This window comes from Gadus morhua, chromosome 16 (genome assembly GCF_902167405.1).
Source record: "Gadus morhua chromosome 16, gadMor3.0, whole genome shotgun sequence".
Taxonomy (NCBI): domain Eukaryota; kingdom Metazoa; phylum Chordata; class Actinopteri; order Gadiformes; family Gadidae; genus Gadus; species Gadus morhua.
This window is the reverse complement of record NC_044063.1, coordinates 22,486,647-22,504,134: the sequence shown is the minus strand read 5'-3', so window position 1 is coordinate 22,504,134 and position 17,488 is coordinate 22,486,647. Positions and strand designations below refer to the sequence as shown.

The 17,488-nt window shown below is 46.1% G+C and overlaps 2 protein-coding genes across 17 annotated transcripts in view; one reads left to right on the top strand and one right to left on the bottom strand.

Annotated features, from left to right (window-relative positions):
• Positions 1–7,892, top strand: part of phldb1b (pleckstrin homology-like domain, family B, member 1b) — a 66,103-nt gene extending 58,211 nt beyond the window's left edge. For 13 of the 14 annotated variants that reach the window (XM_030380541.1, XM_030380540.1, XM_030380544.1 and 10 more), the window contains 6 exons: positions 304–691; positions 939–1,029; positions 1,833–1,979; positions 2,995–3,214; positions 4,750–4,835; positions 5,934–7,892. In XM_030380541.1, coding sequence (XP_030236401.1) covers positions 304–691; positions 939–1,029; positions 1,833–1,979; positions 2,995–3,214; positions 4,750–4,835; positions 5,934–6,074 — 1,073 coding nt within the window. In that variant the 3' untranslated portion in view covers positions 6,075–7,892. The remainder of the gene's footprint in view (positions 1–303; positions 692–938; positions 1,030–1,832; positions 1,980–2,994; positions 3,215–4,749; positions 4,836–5,933) is intronic. The other variant, XM_030380538.1, reaches the window with a different exon arrangement.
• A 726-nt stretch (positions 7,893–8,618) lies between these two features.
• Positions 8,619–17,488, bottom strand: part of LOC115560903 (alpha-2-macroglobulin-like protein 1) — a 30,329-nt gene continuing 21,459 nt past the window's right edge. For 2 of the 3 annotated variants that reach the window (XM_030380552.1, XM_030380553.1), the window contains exons 27-36: positions 16,717–16,782; positions 12,578–12,746; positions 12,058–12,254; positions 11,460–11,675; positions 10,522–10,640; positions 9,752–9,842; positions 9,395–9,463; positions 9,207–9,312; positions 9,071–9,112; positions 8,619–8,862 (exon numbers count right to left, since the gene is read on the bottom strand). In XM_030380552.1, coding sequence (XP_030236412.1) covers positions 8,783–8,862; positions 9,071–9,112; positions 9,207–9,312; positions 9,395–9,463; positions 9,752–9,842; positions 10,522–10,640; positions 11,460–11,675; positions 12,058–12,254; positions 12,578–12,746; positions 16,717–16,782 — 1,155 coding nt within the window. In that variant the 3' untranslated portion in view covers positions 8,619–8,782. Of the gene's footprint in view, positions 8,863–9,070; positions 9,113–9,206; positions 9,313–9,394; positions 9,464–9,751; positions 9,843–10,521; positions 10,641–11,219; positions 11,297–11,332; positions 11,676–12,057; positions 12,255–12,577; positions 12,747–16,716; positions 16,783–17,488 lie in introns of those variants that run through there. The other variant, XM_030380554.1, reaches the window with a different exon arrangement.

Genomic DNA, 17,488 nt, shown 5'->3' with positions numbered 1-17,488 from the left:
TATGCTGTAGCTTGGGGCCCAGCGATTACAACAAGCTGCTGCGGCAATGTGCCTTGCTCTGTGTGGTGCTGAAGCTGGTGGTGCTGAAGCTGGTGGTGCTGTACCTGGTGGTGTCTTCATAACAGAAGGTGGCTCTGTGGTGGTGGTGTCTCCATGCTGCTTCTAACAGTGAAGCCTCCTGACGGTGTTGTGGGGCCCCTGACGGTGTCGCGGTCCCCCTGACGGTGTCGCGGTCCCCCTGACGGTGTCTCGGTCCCCCTGACGGTGTCGCGGTCCCCCTGACGGTGTTGTGGTGCTTTGCAGGGCAGCAGGTGATCGAGGAGCAGCGGCGGCGTCTGCTAGCCCTGAAGCAGCGGGCGGTGCTGGAGGCCCAGTGCCAGTGGGAGGCGCTGCGCGGCGCCCAGGCCCCGCCGGCCGCCGCCCCGTCCTCCCACTACCCGTCCTCCCAGTGCCAGTGGGAGGCGCTGCGGGGCGCCCAGCCGGCCCCCGCCCAGTCCTCCCAGTACTCCTCGGTCGCCGACGGGGGGGGCTCGCCCCACCTGATGCACCACTCCATCCTGCACCACCACCAGCACCAGGAGGGCGGAGGAGGGAGGCCCTACGACACGCTGAGCCTGGAGAGCTCCGACAGCATGGACACCAGCATCTCCACCGGCAACAACTCGGCCTGCTCACCTGACAACATGTCCAGGTGGGGACGTGCACGCACGCACGCACGCACGCACGGACACACACACACACACACACACACACACACACGTGCGAACACACACCAACAAACACAAACAATATGCACATATGGGGACAAGAAAATATCATAATTGAAAAGATCATCAAAATCATATTATTTATATATATATGTGTGTGTCTATATATAAACCTGTAATAGCGTAACCCATTGATGCTGGTGGCTCACATTGTGGTCCTCTGGTCTTCAGCAGCAGTGGAATGGACGCCTTAAGGATCGAGGAGATGGGGAAGATGTTGAGGGAGGCCCAGCTGGAGAAGGCCAGGCTGATCGAGTCACGGGTAAGTTAAAGTGATGGGACCTGATCACCTTAACCAGATCACATCCCTTAACCAGCTGGGGAACGTGGGCAGTACATAGGGTTTAAAAGACATGTAATAACAGCAGAGACTACCCACAATGCATCCAGAGATCTCTGTCCACAACATCAACCAGGGCTGAGCAGCAGCCCCTTCTCTCTCATGGGGGGCAGGCCCCAAAGACCTACGCCCCCCCAGGCTCAACGCCTGCTGAGGCTGCTCCATGAGCACCACTACCCCCCACCGTGTGTGTGTGTGTGTGCGTGTATGTGTAAACCTTTTGTCATATTGTTGCCATAGCAGAGCCATTCTTGGGAGCAAGATGTATGCTTTGCCGACTTCTGAATTTTAAAACGCTGGGCATTGCTTGAGGGGATGCAGCATGCAATAATAATGAAGCCCTCCCCCACCAACCGTGTCCGAGCGTACGGAGACATCCATGTTTAATGGGGTTAGTTCTGGGATCCACGCAGCACTGTCTCTGAGAGGAAAGAACCATTGCACAAAGCAGGCAGCTCTAGTAAACCCCAACCTAAGTTCAAATGAGTATCTACGGCATTAAAACAATAATTTACAGCAATAAACACAAAAAAATGCACTGCTAATTTAATTCAATTTATAATTCACTAAGCCAGTATTTAAAGGGACATTATATATGTGTACAGGCCATTGAAAATCAAGAGCCTAAAAAAAACACAGTCTGGTGACAATTTATTCCAAAAGCAATTTGGAGCAATTTGTCACAGAAGGGGAACAGGAATGAGGCGCGTGTGTCTGCGCTGCAGGAGCAGGAGTGCTTGGTGCGCAGCCGGCTGCTGGACGAGGAGAGGAGGAGGAGGGAGGAGGCCGAGAGGAGGCTGCAGGACGAGACCTGCCATCGGCAGCTGCTGGTGGAGAAGGAAGTGAAGATGAGGGCCAAGAACTTCTCCCAGGTGGGGAACAACGCGCACCAGCCCTATACGACCCCCTTGTTAGAATGCATTCAATAATAATTTGGGGGCGCCCCGATGGCTCACCGGGTAGCGTGTGTAACATTAAGGGCTGATTATGGCAACCTGACTCCGCCTGATGGATTGATTCGCATTTGCTCAGCATATCCATCTAGGAACCTTCCGTTGGAGAACTTTTGGGAAAGCGCGAAAATACCGGTTAGCTGATTGGATAAACCATCTGTCCATCACCACCTATGCCATGTTGTTTAGACTGAACAGTCTCTTCTCGTTGCGTCACACCTAAACCCGCCTCAAAACCAACGCTGATTGGCGAACGTTTAGCGAACGTCTCCAAATTTTCTCCATCGCAGGTTACCAGACTGATCTGCGAGGAGATACAATGGAGCTCGCGGGATTTCTCGCCCGTGGTCCTATGTCCCATAACCTCCTGTCTATCTCACTCTATCTTAAAACATGAAAATGCCCAAAAATATGCAAAACAAATAAATAGTAGAGCTGTCAAGCGATTAAAATATTTAATCGTGATTAATCGCATTAATGTCATAGTTAACTCACGATTAATCGCAAATTATTTTTCTATGCTAAATATCCCTTGATTTTTTTGTCCCATAATTATTTTCATTTTAATTCTCTTATCAACATGGTGAAGTGCATCGGCTTGCCTTGTGCAAATGATTTTTTATTGATAACAACATTGGCATATACTGATCAAAACAGGACGATACAAAAAAAGAGCCTATAGTGCAATTAAAGGACTGCTTTGAACAAATGTAATTTGAATATAGCAGTCAGGCTACTGCTTCTATGTTTTGAGCCAAAGAAAAAAAAATATATATATATATATTTTTTTTAAATAAAATAATTGCGTTAATCGTGCAATACATTTTTTAACGCCGTTAAAATTGGTTTGCGTTAACGCCGTTAATAACGCGTTTAACTGACAGCTCTAATAAATAGTAATAATCAATTTGATGGATTGACCCCCGACCCGCAGGCCCGGCCCATGACGCGCTACCTCCCCATCCGCAAGGAGGAGTTTGACCTGCGCACGCACGTCGAGTCGTCCGGCCACAACGTGGACACCTGCTACCACGTCATCCTCACAGACAAGATGTGCAAGGGCTACCTGGTGAAGATGGGCGGCAAGATCAAGTCCTGGAAGAAGCGCTGGTTCGTGTTCGACCGCCTCAAGAGGACCTTCTCCTACTACGTCGGTAGGACTTTGGATCGACATTAAGACCTTTCTGAGACACCTCAAGCGCTTTGCATAGTCAGTGTGTCTGACTCCTCATCTGGAGCACGGCAGACAGATATATATGTCGCAGGCTAGAGTTAGAGCGTCCCCTAATGGCCCTCCAACCCCTCTACAAGCACTAGCTGGTCTCCCAACGAAGAGTGGCCCGGGCCAGCCCTGCTTAGCTTCCCGAGGAACCAGCATCTCAATGCAGAGGGAATCATGGTCCTGGCTTGTTTTTTGTATTATAAGTAGAAGTAGTATTCTTCTGAATGATGATGGAAGTGATTGATTCTGAGCGATCTGCTCTCTTAATCAAGTTAGATAATGGAGCCAAGGGTCAACTTATAGGTAGAATGGGATAATGTAAGCACAAAGTGTATAAAGTGAGAAGCGGTAGGGTTGAGGTGGTTTGTGTGGTTGAGGTCACGGTGATTATGAGTGTATTATTAGCTGCACAGAGGAACTGAGCAGCTCTCTGAAGGCGTCCCATGTGTGTGTGCGTACAGTGACACCTGAGAATCTCAGCAGACAGCGGTGGCCCGGAACCCCAGTGTGGGGATGAGGAGGGTGTTTCTGGGAGAGAGCATCGCTCGCACAATCTCTAATGTAGTCATCCGCCGCGAGCGTTGGGACTCGTTAGGCCTGTAAGGCGTTCTCTTAGCTTTTTTTCCGTGGCTTCAAAAGGCTCTGCTTGAAGTATGTTCTTCTCGCGCCGCGCTTTCAAGCAAAAGGCGCGTGGAGAATACCACATAGGTCGTTAGCATACGCAGCCAGCACCACAGGCGCTCTGAGGAGGCGGGGGGCTGGGGGGGGGGGGAGCCATTAAGATGCAAGGCTCACCTCTCTACTTCTGTTGACCTTGAAACAAAGATTGGGGTGCAGGCAGAGGTGATGCCCAGCCACTCTGCCCTCCCCACCAGAGGGGGTATTCTCCCGAGACACGTCCCCCTGAAGAAGTCCCAACGCTTCATTAGCACATAATGAGTCGGAGGGGGGGACCACATTTATTATTCCTCGAAATTATGATGCTTATGCGGCATGTGTACCTACCACTCTTAAGTAAGCGTACGCCAGTGTTTCTGCGCCTAAAGAAAGAGGGGAGAGTGTGAGAGGGATGGAGGGTTTGAGTTCCTCAGCTCCCCCTGCTGCTGTTCTGCAGTGGCTGATGAAATAAAACGCAACCATGTACCCGGCGAGTGTAAGAGCGCAAGGCAAGTCTGAAATACAATGAGCACGCTATTAGCTTAGAAAAACACTCTCGCACATACCAGAAAAAATAATTTGCTGCGGTTGTCTTTTTCCATCCATCATCACAAACAATATATGGGGGATCATCCGTTGTATTTCCCTCTTCCTTGGTAATGACTGAATCACCCGCGGTCCGCAACTCTATCCTCTGTGACACACGGATGGAGGAAGAAACCCAACCACTGGATGGGGTTCAAAGGCTCAAGCTTATATTTTGATCTGACCAAAGTGTGTGCTCTTTTTTTATTCTGTATTGTGGTGCAGACAAGCACGAGACCAAGCTGAAGGGGGTGATATACTTCCAGGCGATTGAGGAGGTCTACTACGACCACCTGCGCAGTGCCACCAAGGTATGTCTCAGGTTGAACATGTATTCCCGCTGACGGGGTTTTCCCAAACCTCTCTCCCTCTCGGTTAAGATCCCGCCCCCCCCCCTGTGTGTGTGTGTGTGTGTGTGTGTGTGTGTGTGTGTGTGTGTGTGTGTGTGTGTGTGTGTGTGTGTGTGTGTGTGTGTGTGTGTGTGTGTGTGTGTGTGTGTGTGTTCCAGCTGTCATGGTTGTGTCATGGCTCTTTTGAATGCTTGGGCTCCCAGTCCAGCCCGCATCCCGATGTGTGAGTGTGTCAGTTGCGGCGGCTGGTCCGCTTGGACTGCTGAAGCCTCGCACTCCTGCAGCCCTCAGAGGAACCTGCGGCACGCGGCTGACTGGACAGCTGGGGTCCCTGCTGTTGCAGGAGCGTTGTGGATGATGTCAGGCACCGCACGCGTCTAGCCCTCCTTGTGACGCGTGGTTGTTTGCTGCACACTAGAAGAGACGGTACAGAGTCCAGCGATCGGTGGTTAAACACCTGTTCTAAACATCGCAGCTGTTTTACCCAGAAAGGCTTTAATTGGCACCAGGTGGTAAACGTATATATTTAGAAGCGAGTGGAGTGTGTATTATTTCTACTCTGGCTGTCGCTGCCCCCCTCCCAGTCGAGTTGCTTCCTCAGCTCTAGTGAGACCCACGGCATGATGCTCCTCACAGCCTGCTGCTGGCTGTCTGTTCCGCTGCATACTAGGATGCATGCTTTACTGCCTACTGCCTGGCTGTTTGGCATCATACTGGCTGGCTGTTTGGCTGCATGCTAGCTGGCCATTTGGCTGCATGCTTGGATGCACCAGCACAGAGCAGAGTGTAAACCAGTTAAGGGGTTTGCCTTTCCTTCTGTGCTCTGAACAGAATAAGAGGTAAAAGTGCTGTTTAAAACAATATGAAATCCTTAGTCCTAGCTTTACATGCGATAAACAGGTTTCGGAAAGTTACTATAAAATTTGATTCCATTTTGTTTAATGTGTATTAGTATTATTGGTGAATAGGCCCCTTTACCTAGTACTAATGGAGGTTTTATGTGTCTTAGTATTCCCCGTGTATGTGTGTGGCCTCATGAGGATAACCATGTGTTTCCAGAGCCCCAACCCCTCCCTCACCTTCTGCGTGAAGACCCACGACCGCCTCTACTACATGGTGGCCCCCTCGCCCGAGGCTATGCGCATCTGGATGGACGTGATCGTCACCGGGGCGGAGGGCTACACCCAGTTCCTGAACTGATGTCCCCTACATAGCCCTGGACCCACAGGGCCGCCCGCTGCCTTCTGCAGGGAACTCTGGCTCATAGTGGACCCCCCTCTCCTCACTCCAAACGCCCACTCCGTCTCACTCTCTGCCCCCACCCCAGCCACACCGTCTCACTCTCCTCTTCACTCCGCCTACGCCAAGTGTCAGCGCCGGAAGGCACTGGACCTGGACCTGGGTCTAGACCTGGACCTTGAGCTTGACCTGAAACCGGACCTGGGCCTCGACCTAGAGCTGGTGCTGCCAGACTATATTTGAAGCTCTTTCAAATACAATGGATTCCACTTGACAACCTTTCTATTATATATGGATTAACAGTCCGATACATACATTGATCCATTTCTTCCCGTCTTCAGTGTCTGGCTCAAGTGATACTTTCACTTTTGTTTCATTAATTGGTCATCAAGGCTCAAATGTTGTTGGTGTTTCTCTGTTATGATTGACAGGTCAGTTCCGCTCGTGTAATTAGAAAGTTATGAAAAACTACATTTCACATGTATTTTATTGAGAGGTTTAGTATGTAAGGGTTGGATAATTAATTTCTACATTTTCTACTTTTTTGTTTGGATTTAAAAAGGGAGCCAACAGAGGACACACAAACACATTGTATATAAACCAAAATGGAACCAAACTTTCTAAAGAATTTCTTTATTGCCAAATGGAGACCTTGTTTTAGTTCCATGTTTCAAAGCCTTTCATATTATAGCTTTTCTTTTCCTTTTTTTACTCCCCATCGCTAAAGGTGCCAAATGACTGAACATTATGACACATCGATACATGAAGCCACATTTCAGTCAGAGGTGGGATCATTCTTATCGTAACAATTTAAAAAGATTGAAATTGCATTTCATTACGAGGAATTTGAGCTTAACTATCCCATTATTATTCATCAGCAAAATATGCAAATCTTAAACTTGCCTGTTGGACGCCCAGCGTGGCTCCAATGTGGAACACCTCGAGTCCAGCCTTCTGCCCACACTGGTGTTACACAAAGAGCATTCGTATGTCCTTCACCCTATACACTAAAACGATGTGCCATTTGTATCAATACTTGGCCTTTTTCTTGTTGGTGCTAAGGTTTTAAGGTAACTGCTGTCTGTACTTTACTGTCAAGTTACATATCCCTGTGTTCTCAGTTTAATTCAAACACACAGACACCACACACATCCAGTGTATCCAAGGATTGTGTTAGCCTTGACCCCAAACTCTGGACTTTCCGAAGCAGGCGTCTCCGCAGCGAGCCACCAGAGGGAGCCCCAGAGACCACCTTTCACACTTGGCACTGTCCGACTGGACTGTCATAAGGGATGACATGGATCCATGCCGTTCCCCAAGCTGTGCCTTAAGTGATTCAGTGTACAGAGAACCCCCCATTTGGCACTAGCACGGTCCACTGTGTGGATGCTACCGTATGCCACTGTGATACACACACCCCCCCCCACCCCACTGTTAGGAAAGGGTTGGATCATCACCAGGTGCCAGCCTGTGTCTTGTTGAGGGGTCATGTTGCTCCTCAGTGACAGTGTTGTGCGTGTGTTGTGCTGAAGTGTTGAGTGGGCGTGTAACAGTCTACTGTGATGTCGGAATGTGGTTTCTTCTCTGTTCATGTGTCACATTTGGTAGGTAGATTATTTATGATGACAATGATGTGGAAAAGGGGAAAGAAAATCTAAGAAAAAATGCTGTGCCCCACTCCTCCCCCCGAACCTCCTAGTCTTGTGGTCTATTGATAAAGGAATCTAGATGGGCTACGGTGGGTTCTATTGATAGAGGAATCTAGATGGGCTACGGTGGGTTCTATTGATAGAGGAACGTAGATGGGCTACGGTGGGTTCTATTGATAGAGGAACGTAGATGGGCTACGGTGGGTTCTATTGATAGAGGAACGTAGATGGGCTACGGTGGATATCTAGATGGGCTACGGTGGGTTCTATTGATAGAGGAACGTAGATGGGCTACGGTGGGTTCTATTGATAGAGGAACGTAGATGGGCTACGGTGGGTTCTATTGATAGAGGAACGTAGATGGGCTACGGTGGGTTCTATTGATAGGGGAACGTAGATGGCTACGGTGGGTTCTATTGATAGGGGAACGTAGATGGCTAGGGTGGATTCTATTGATTGAGGAACGTAGATGGCTACGGTGGGTTCTATTGATAGGGGAACGTAGATGGGTTCCATTGAAAATCAAACAGTGTTGTACGAGCGAAACATATTTGTATTTTGTCATTTAAAGATTTTATGTGGCAAAATTTAAACTCTATGGTAGTGATGAATTAATATAATATTTGTTAGAAAGAGAATAAAATGTAGAGCAAGGCGCACTACATGAAATCACAATCACAATTCACCTGTAATCACCCAGCCTGTGCAGACAAACTTCTACCTAAGCTGTTTTGTAATACTGGTTTGTTTCCGTCGTTCGGATCCATTCAATCCCAGTCGACTGTTGGACCATTATTGTGTTTACGGTACCTTGTTTCATAGCTCACTGTCACGCCAATGGAAACTATGGATTATCTTTATCGATTAAAAGACAGAATTGTAATTGAATAAACATTGGCTTTCTTGAATGCATGTCATCTTGGCAAATTCCTCTTTTTTAAAGTGTATATGTTGAAATGAAATCTCATCTTTTGTCATTCAAAGAATTCACTGGCTACAATTAACAATTTAGCACAACCATTAGTCCGGCTTTAATTTGATTGATGTGCTTCTTGTTGGTGGCTCCAATCGTTCCAATAGTAGATCATTCACATCATCACCTACAAGATTAAAGAAGGTTATTATTTGCAATTCTCAAGTTGTAATTAAAGTATTTTTGGTTTTTAGTTTTTGCTTAAAAACCAAAATGAGGCACAGCAGGATCTACACTTTAATAAATAACAAAACAGCAAGCTGGAATGTGAGGTCCACATTAGGCAGGGACCTTGGCAAGCTTCAGCTGGGCGTGGTTAAACTGGGTGTACTTACGCTCCGCACAAGGGGAGGAGTAGTCTGCCACTGCCTCGTCACCTTGGAAACAACACAAAGGACAATCAAATGAAGAGCACTCCTCCTAACTCCTCCTCACACGAGTCCTAAGGAGTGGGCCTGCGGGGGGTCCTACTTGTCTGGTAGTAGTCGTACACCTTCACCACGGCCGGCCTCAGGTTCCTGACGGCCTCCTCCTCCTCCAGGGTCACGCTGTAGCTCCTCAACACCTCCTTCTTCAGCTGCACACAGAAGAACAGTGAGGGGAGGAGCACAGGAATGTAAACACAAGCATGATGGGAACAGGGCTCCCCTGGTACGTACGCCGTCGAGGTAGATGTTGATGTAGCCCTCTTCAAAGTCCACACGCTTCACACTGCTCTCTCTCTTCAGCTGAGAGGGAAGAACACAGAACGTTGCTGACAACCGTCTTCGTGTTGAAAAAGAAATATGAATACAAAACAGAGCAGCGCATCTAAACTCACTTAAATGGCTACACACAGAACAGAGAAGTGCATCTAAACTCACTTAAAAGGGCTACACACAGACCAGTGCATCTAAACTCACTTAAAGGGCTACACACAGACCAGTGCATCTAAACTCACTTAAAGGGCTACACACAGACCAGTGAATCTAAACTCACTTAAAGGGCTACACACAGACCAGTGCATCTAAACTCACCTCCTGCAGAGTGCTCTGCTGAAGGCCATAGCCTGACAGGAGCTTGAGGTTGATGATCACCATGTTGGTCTCCTCTCTCCTACCTTGGTACCTGAGCAACACAGGCAGAAAACCTTCTCAGATGGCCATTCAGTTAACAAGTTCACCTTCCAGAAGGCAGTCTTAAAGGAAACCCAACACAGAATTTGAGGTCTTCTGAGCCAACGAGCAACATCTTAAAAAGTTCTTTGTATGGTGGACTCTTTGATTCAGAACCTCGGTGACGTTACCAAGCGACACAAAATGGCCAGTAACAGGTAACTCAAGCAATGACGAGCAATTTGAGTCCATATAAACATCTGAATTTGAATGGAGATTTGAACAAGGATCAAACCATTGCATTATGATGTAGTCCACTAGATCCCATTTCATCTAAGATAAGTTGTTTTAGGGGTTTGGTTTGCTTGCCATCTATACAGGGCTATGGAACCTTTAGGACTGGAGATCCAGTGGGCAGATTTTAGTTACAAAACAAAAAATCAGTGTGTCTCATTAAAAAATGTACTGGTTAAGTCCACAGTGTACCCTTTAGTCTAGAATTCATTACTAGACTCAAGTTGTGTTTGATGTTCTGTTGTTGGTGGATCCAATGGTTGTATACTGTACATTCACCAAGCCAGTGACAGCACACAGTCGGTTCCCCCGTCTATCTGGTAGGTATCGTTGTGGTCTATCTGCTGAGGTCTCCACCACCCCTCTCTCAACAGTCTGGCCTTTTGCCATAACCTTACCTGAGGTCCACTCTGATGGTCAGTGTGGGCCGGGTGCTGTTACACACAGCGGTCGTTGTTGCGACGATGTGGAAGGAACTGAAGTCACCAGGAGGGGGGATGTTGTAACGCATGGCGATCTGGTTGGTGACAACAAGGTGAACCGACATTGGGGTGGAATTACTTGTTGAATTAGATTTTAAGTGCCATCCCCCTCCAGGAATATTGAATCGGGGGCTTACCCCGATCTTGGGGGAACCGTCACCATACAAAAACAAAAACCAGGAGCTTACAAAGTCCAAAAATCTCTCCATATGCCAATATATATTTTAAGGCTGAAACTGAAGTAGTTAATTATTAGTATCAAACAGATTCTATGCGTTTGTAGGAACCATGAAATCAAAGGCTATACTAGCTCATCTATGTATTAAGGAAAGTTGGGAAGTTCGATACAAAATATTTATATACAGACCATTAGAACTAAATTGATAGAATTGAAGAAGTTCTCGAAGAAGACTTTCAACATGCCTATCTCTTAGACCATGGTTGGCATATATTAAGGACTATTAATGAATGCTATTCTAAGTTAAGACTTTATACAAGGAAAGCCTTTATACCTTCCAATGGATGAACACAAATAATAAGAGCTGCTGCTTGGCACCCATAAAGCGGCAGTTGACCAGAGATGCGTCATGGGGCAACCAAGACAGACGCTCAGGCTTCAGTGACTAGTATCAACCCATGAGGTGGGAACCCCTTCTTGGCTTCTTGGAAACCCCTCCTTCCTCCTCCACCCCTGGTCCCGGACACAGCCCTGGTCCCGGACACAGACCTGGTCCCGGACACAGCCCTGGTCCCGGACACAGCCCTGGTCCCGGACACAGCCCTGGTCCCGGACACAGCCCTGGTCCTGGACACAGCCCGGTGCCTGTACATAGTCCTGCCCCTGGGGGTCCCACCTGTGCCTGGACACAGCCCTGCCCCTGGGCCGTGATGCGGTAGTCCCCGGGCAGGCGGTCCAGCGCCTGCTCCTGGTACAGCAGCCGGGTGCTCTGGTCCACGGTGAACTGCCAGCTGGCCCCGCCCAGCGAGCTCAGCCCCACCACGCAGGCGCCCTCCGAGCTGTAGGTGGCAGCGCCGTAGCGGGCCAGGGCCTGGAGGGCCACCACCGTGTCCTGTTGGAGTCCAACGGGGTGTACAATTACAATTACAATTAGGGTATTTAGCAGACGCCTTTATCCAAAGCGACTTACATCGGTTAATACACACATTGACACACCGACGGCAGAGTCAACCATGCAAGGCGACAGCCAGCTCGTCAGGAGCAGTTAGGGTTAACTGTCTTGCTCAGGAACAAATCAACACACAGCTAGGAGGTTTACACGTTGCACCGGGCGTCACAACCACACATCTCCTCAGTTCATTTAAAATCAAACTGTGGTTAGACAGGACAGATTGAATGAGATTCTGGAACGTGAAAGCTTGCGTGTGTGGGTGGACGTTAATGCTGGGGGCCATTTAGTATCACACAGTGTACATTGGTGTGTGTCCTCCGACCTGCGTAGAGGCGAAGCCGCCGTAGGGGTTCTGCTGTTGGATGAGCCAGCGTGTGATGCTGGAGGCATAGTCTAGGTCGAAGCCCGGCACCGGGGGTCCGGAGAGAACCGCAAGCAGTACGTAGGCCGTCATCTCAACCTCCAGGGAGTCCAGAACCGTCTCAGAGGCCTCCGTCCGCTTCCAGTGGCGCGTGCCCCCTAGAAGAGCAGAGATAGTGAGGGGCTTTTGTGAGAACTACACTTGAACTACTGCAGTAGTTCTAAGTTTATCTTTATTACGTGAATATAAAGCCACATGTATTGAAAACAGTCATGCCTGGCTTAAATACTGTCTTTAACACATATACAGGATACATCTGATCCCCAATTTTTCTTTGAATGAGTGCGTGCCCTGCAAGTATTGAAAAAGTAGAGTGCCTATGGATGATCTAGTCTAGACCCTGATCTAATCAATGTTCTCCTCAAAACGTCTGCGGTCAGGCTACTTCATGCGTGGGCAAGCCGAACAGAGATGCAGCTACCGTCTGTGACGGAGCGCTGGTGGAGAGCGGTGAGGAGCGCGGCCCTGGTCTGCTGGTCCCCTGCCAGGGTGAAGGTGTAGGAGAGGAGGGCTGTGGTGTACATGTTCTCCAGCTTTCCCGCTACCGCCACTCTCAGGCACTGCAGGCACCCCGACACCATGGGGTCTGCCTGCAATGGGCACACCAGGGAACAAGGGAATCAGCTATATACTGTATCTATATGGGCACACACACACCAGACAGACGGTATAAATAAATATCTCTATATATATATATTTATATCCATACCATCTTGCTCAACATAAGCTAGAGAGCGAGATATAGAGCTCATGTGGTGACAGACAGTATTTCTTTTATAAAATCCTTTCGTTTACCTTGACAGCTGTCAATTATACTTGGCAACGGTGAATTATCAAATATAATTCACCGCCGGAAGTTGTGAAGAGCAGTCTACAGCATTGAGAAGAGCCGTGTAATTATGCATAATAATGTAAGGTTTAGAAGTTAAATATTTGAAAGTTGTAGAATAAATTAATATAATTTATATTGGAGTTAATTTGCTAGAAATGTACATACAATCAGTTAATCATTTATATATTTATGTTACACAATTATTACTTACATATTTAACACAGTCAGGATATTCTGTTGAATCTGCCTCTCTGATTCCCTCACGTTTACCTCTAAATTCTAGCTCCTGATTGGTTAGTTCAGTCACATGATGGGTCCGAACAAGGAAGTGTTTGAACGGCGATATTTTTTTTTATCGCCGGATAAAAGTATACATATATATATATTAGAGCTGTCAGTTAAACGCGTTATTAACGGCGTTAACGCAAATCAAATTTAACGGCGTTAATTTTTTTATCGCGCGATTAACGCAATTATTTTATAGAAAAAAAAAAAAAACTTTTTTTTTTTTCTTTGGCTCAAAACAAAGAAGCAGTAGCCTGACTGCTATGTTCAAATGACATTTGTTCAAAGCAGTCGTTTAATTGCACTATAGGCTCTTCTTTTGTATCGTCCTGTTTTGATCAGTGTATATGCCAATGTTGTTATCAATAAAAAATCATTTGCACAAGGCAAGCCGATGCACTTCACCATGTCGATAAGAGAATTAAAATGAGAAGAATTATGGGACAAAAAAATCAAGGGATATTTAGCATGGAAAAATAATTTGCGATTAATCGCGATTAATTAGAGTTAACTATGACATTAATGCGATTAATCACGATTAAATATTTGAATCGCTTGACAGCTCTAATATATATATACACACACACACACACACACATATGGGATAATGCCCGACGAGGTGTCCATTATCAGGAATTAATGGACGACGTGGAGGCGTGAACCGTCCGACGCGAAGCAGAGGTTGCCCGGTTGCCTTCGCGAAGTCCATTAATTCCTGATAATGGACACCTCGAAGGGCATTATCCCGCTTATACCACGGTCACTTACCAACGGTGACCAAATTAAGACCATTAATTTATATTTTCATGCGTTTTACAATCTGAATATAAAGTTTTCCACAAAACATACATTTGTTTCCCTGGTTACGCCTGAGGTTCCGACTTATACCCGGAACCACCATTACACGCCCATTGGGTTCTCATGCAACGGAAACGTTGTTCACTCCTCCAGTAATTAGGACGGACCATAGCTACGACTTTAGAACGGGAGGTAGCGGGAGGTATTATAGTCCGCTGAGCTTTGTTTTGTTTCCCGTTGCTATGGTTACTACTATTTTAGAGACGATACGCCAGCTAGTGCATTAATTGAGAACGGTAAACAGACAATTTGACGGAACTACTTGTCCAGGTTTCCGTATATCAGGAGTTAATGCACACCCTGCATCCAATCAGAATCGAGTATTCCCGCAGACCGTGGTATAACAGGAGTTAATGCACACCCTGCATCCAATCAGAATAACGGCGTTAACGCAAACCAATTTTAACGGCGTTAAAAAAATTATCGCGCGATTAACGCAATTATTTTATTAAACAAAAAAAAAAAAAAAATCTTTTTTATTCTTTTTTCTTTGGCTCAAAACAAAGAAGCAGTAGCCTGACTGCTATGTTCAAATGACATTTGTTCAAAGCAGTCGTTTAATTGCACTATAGGCTCTTTTTTTGTATCGTCCTGTTTTGATCAGTATATGCCAATGTTGTTATCAATATAAAATCATTTGCACAAGGCAAGCCGATGCACTTCACCATGTTGATAAGAGAATTAAAATGAGAGGAATTATGGGACAAAAAAATCAAGGGATATTTAGCATGGAATAAGAATTTGCGATTAATTGTGAGTTAACTATGACATTAATGCGATTAAATATTTTAATCGCTTGACAGCTCTAATATATATATACATACATACATACATACATACATACATACATACATACACACACACACACACACACACACACACACACACACACACACACACACACACACACACACACACACACACACACACACACACACACACACACACACACACACACACACATATATATATACATATATATACATATCAACCTGGTCTCACAGGAATCCGTAAAATGACTACGGACGAATAACTCGAAATCCGTGGACACATCACGGAAACACGCCGATTTCCGTGATGTGGCCACGGAATTCGCTCCAATGCAAGTTAATGACGCTGATGTTCCGTGGCTCACACACGGATCCCCGTTTCAACGAGCGAGTCGACCACGGGGGCTTAACTCAAAACCCGGGGTGGTCTCACTGAAACACTTAAAATTGTCCTTGTTGTGTCCACGGAAGTTGCTCCAATGCAAGTAAATGACAATGATATTCCGTGGCACACACACAGATTCCCGTTTCAGTGTGTGTGCTCCCGTTTCAATTTGTGTGTGTGACACATTTGACCACCGGGGGCTTAACTCAAAATCCGTGGTGGTTTGACGGAATCACTTCAATTGTCCGTGATGTGGCCACGGAATTTGCTCCAATGCAAGTAAATGACTGTTATTCCGTGGCTCACACACGGATATCGGCGTGTTTCCGTGATGTGGCCACGGCTTTTGAGTTAAGCGTCCGACCGTAGTCATTTCACGGATTCCTGTGAGACCATGTTGCACATATCTCTATCTCTCAAGGTGTTTCTATATATAGCTCATAGCTCAAGGTGTTTCTACATATATAGCTCATAGCTCATGGTGTTTCTACATATAGATATGTATAGCTCAAAGCTCTTGGGGATTCTACATATAGATATACATAGCTCATAGCTCTTGGTGTTTCTACATATATAGCTCATGGGGTTTCTACATATATAGCTCATAGCTCAAGGCGTTTCTACTAGAGCTGTCAAGCGATTAAAATATTTAATCGTGATTAATCGCATTAATGTCATAGTTAACTCTAATTAATCGCGATTAATCACAAATTATTTTTCTATGCTAAATATCCCTTGATTTTTTTGTCCCATAATTCTTCTCATTTTAATTCTCTTATCAACATGGTGAAGTGCATCGGCTTGCCTTGTGCAAATTATTTTTTATTGATAACAACATTGGCATATACACTGATCAAAACAGGACGATACAAAAAAAGAGCCTATAGTGCAATTAAACGACTGCTTTGAACAAATGTCATTTGAACATAGCAGTCAGGCTACTGCTTCTTTGTTTTGAGCCAAAAAAAAAAAAAAAATTTTTTTTTTTTTACTTTTTCTATAAAATAATTGCGTTAATCGCGCGATAAAAAATTTAACGCCGTTAAATTTGGTTTGCGTTAACGCCGTTAATAACGCGTTTAACTGACAGCTCTAGTTTCTACATATATAGCTCATAGCTCATGGTGTTTCTACATATATAGCTCATAGCTCATGGTGTTTCTACATATATAGCTCATAGCTCATGGTGTTTCTACATATATAGCTCATAGCTCATGGTGTTTCTACATATATAGCTCATTGCTCAAGGTGTTTCTACACATATAGCTCATAGCTCATGGTGTTTCTACATATATAGCTCATTGCTCAAGGTGTTTCTACATATATAGCTCATAGCTCATGGTGTTTCTATATATATAGCTCATAGCTCATGGTGTTTCTACATATATAGCTCATAGCTCATGGTGTTAACATGGGGCGGGGGCACTCACTGCATCCAGCTCCAGCAGTGCAGCCGTGATGTAGGCGGTCAGAGACACGTCGTCGCTCACCCCGCCCTGGGGGAACAGGATGGAATGAGCTCAGGCTGCACCAAAGCACGTAGTAAGCACAAGAAAAGAAAAGAACCACGCCTCCTTGACTTGAACTCCTTGACTCCTTGAAGTGGGAAGTCGCTGGCACTATGGCGATGGAGGGAAATGAGCCCAGAGTTTCTGGGCTCATTATTGGCCCCTGACACTGAACCACTGGGGCACGGGTAGGGTACAGAGGTGTGGAGATAGGCCTGCTGAGCTCCAGCTGGACGCAGACACACATCCTCTTGGATACTTGGAAAGGAACAAATCTTAATGTCCTTCAGACAGTTTATGCCCGAAAATCGTCCCCATTTCACTCTGGTTTTTACGGATCATGCAAATTCGTTAACTACAGATACGCATGATTCACAAAGGTGACAATTTCTAGGTCGGAAATCTGGAATTCCGGATTTGATCTGAAAATCCCATCGCTTTTGACTTTTGATCTACTCAACTTGGAAAAGAAAAGTCCATTTTTATTTTCCTAGTACAGTTCTCTTTTTTACTGAGCCACAAACATCAGAACTGAAAAACAGTTGTCTACAAAGCAATGTGATATCAGACATCTGGCCCAGATGTCATTATGTCTGAGTTCCATCTCTACTGCTGTTAGCACTTGACATAATACCTTGTAGCAGAACTAGCCCTGAGGATACAAGTGTAACATTCTTCAGACACACGGCTGTCA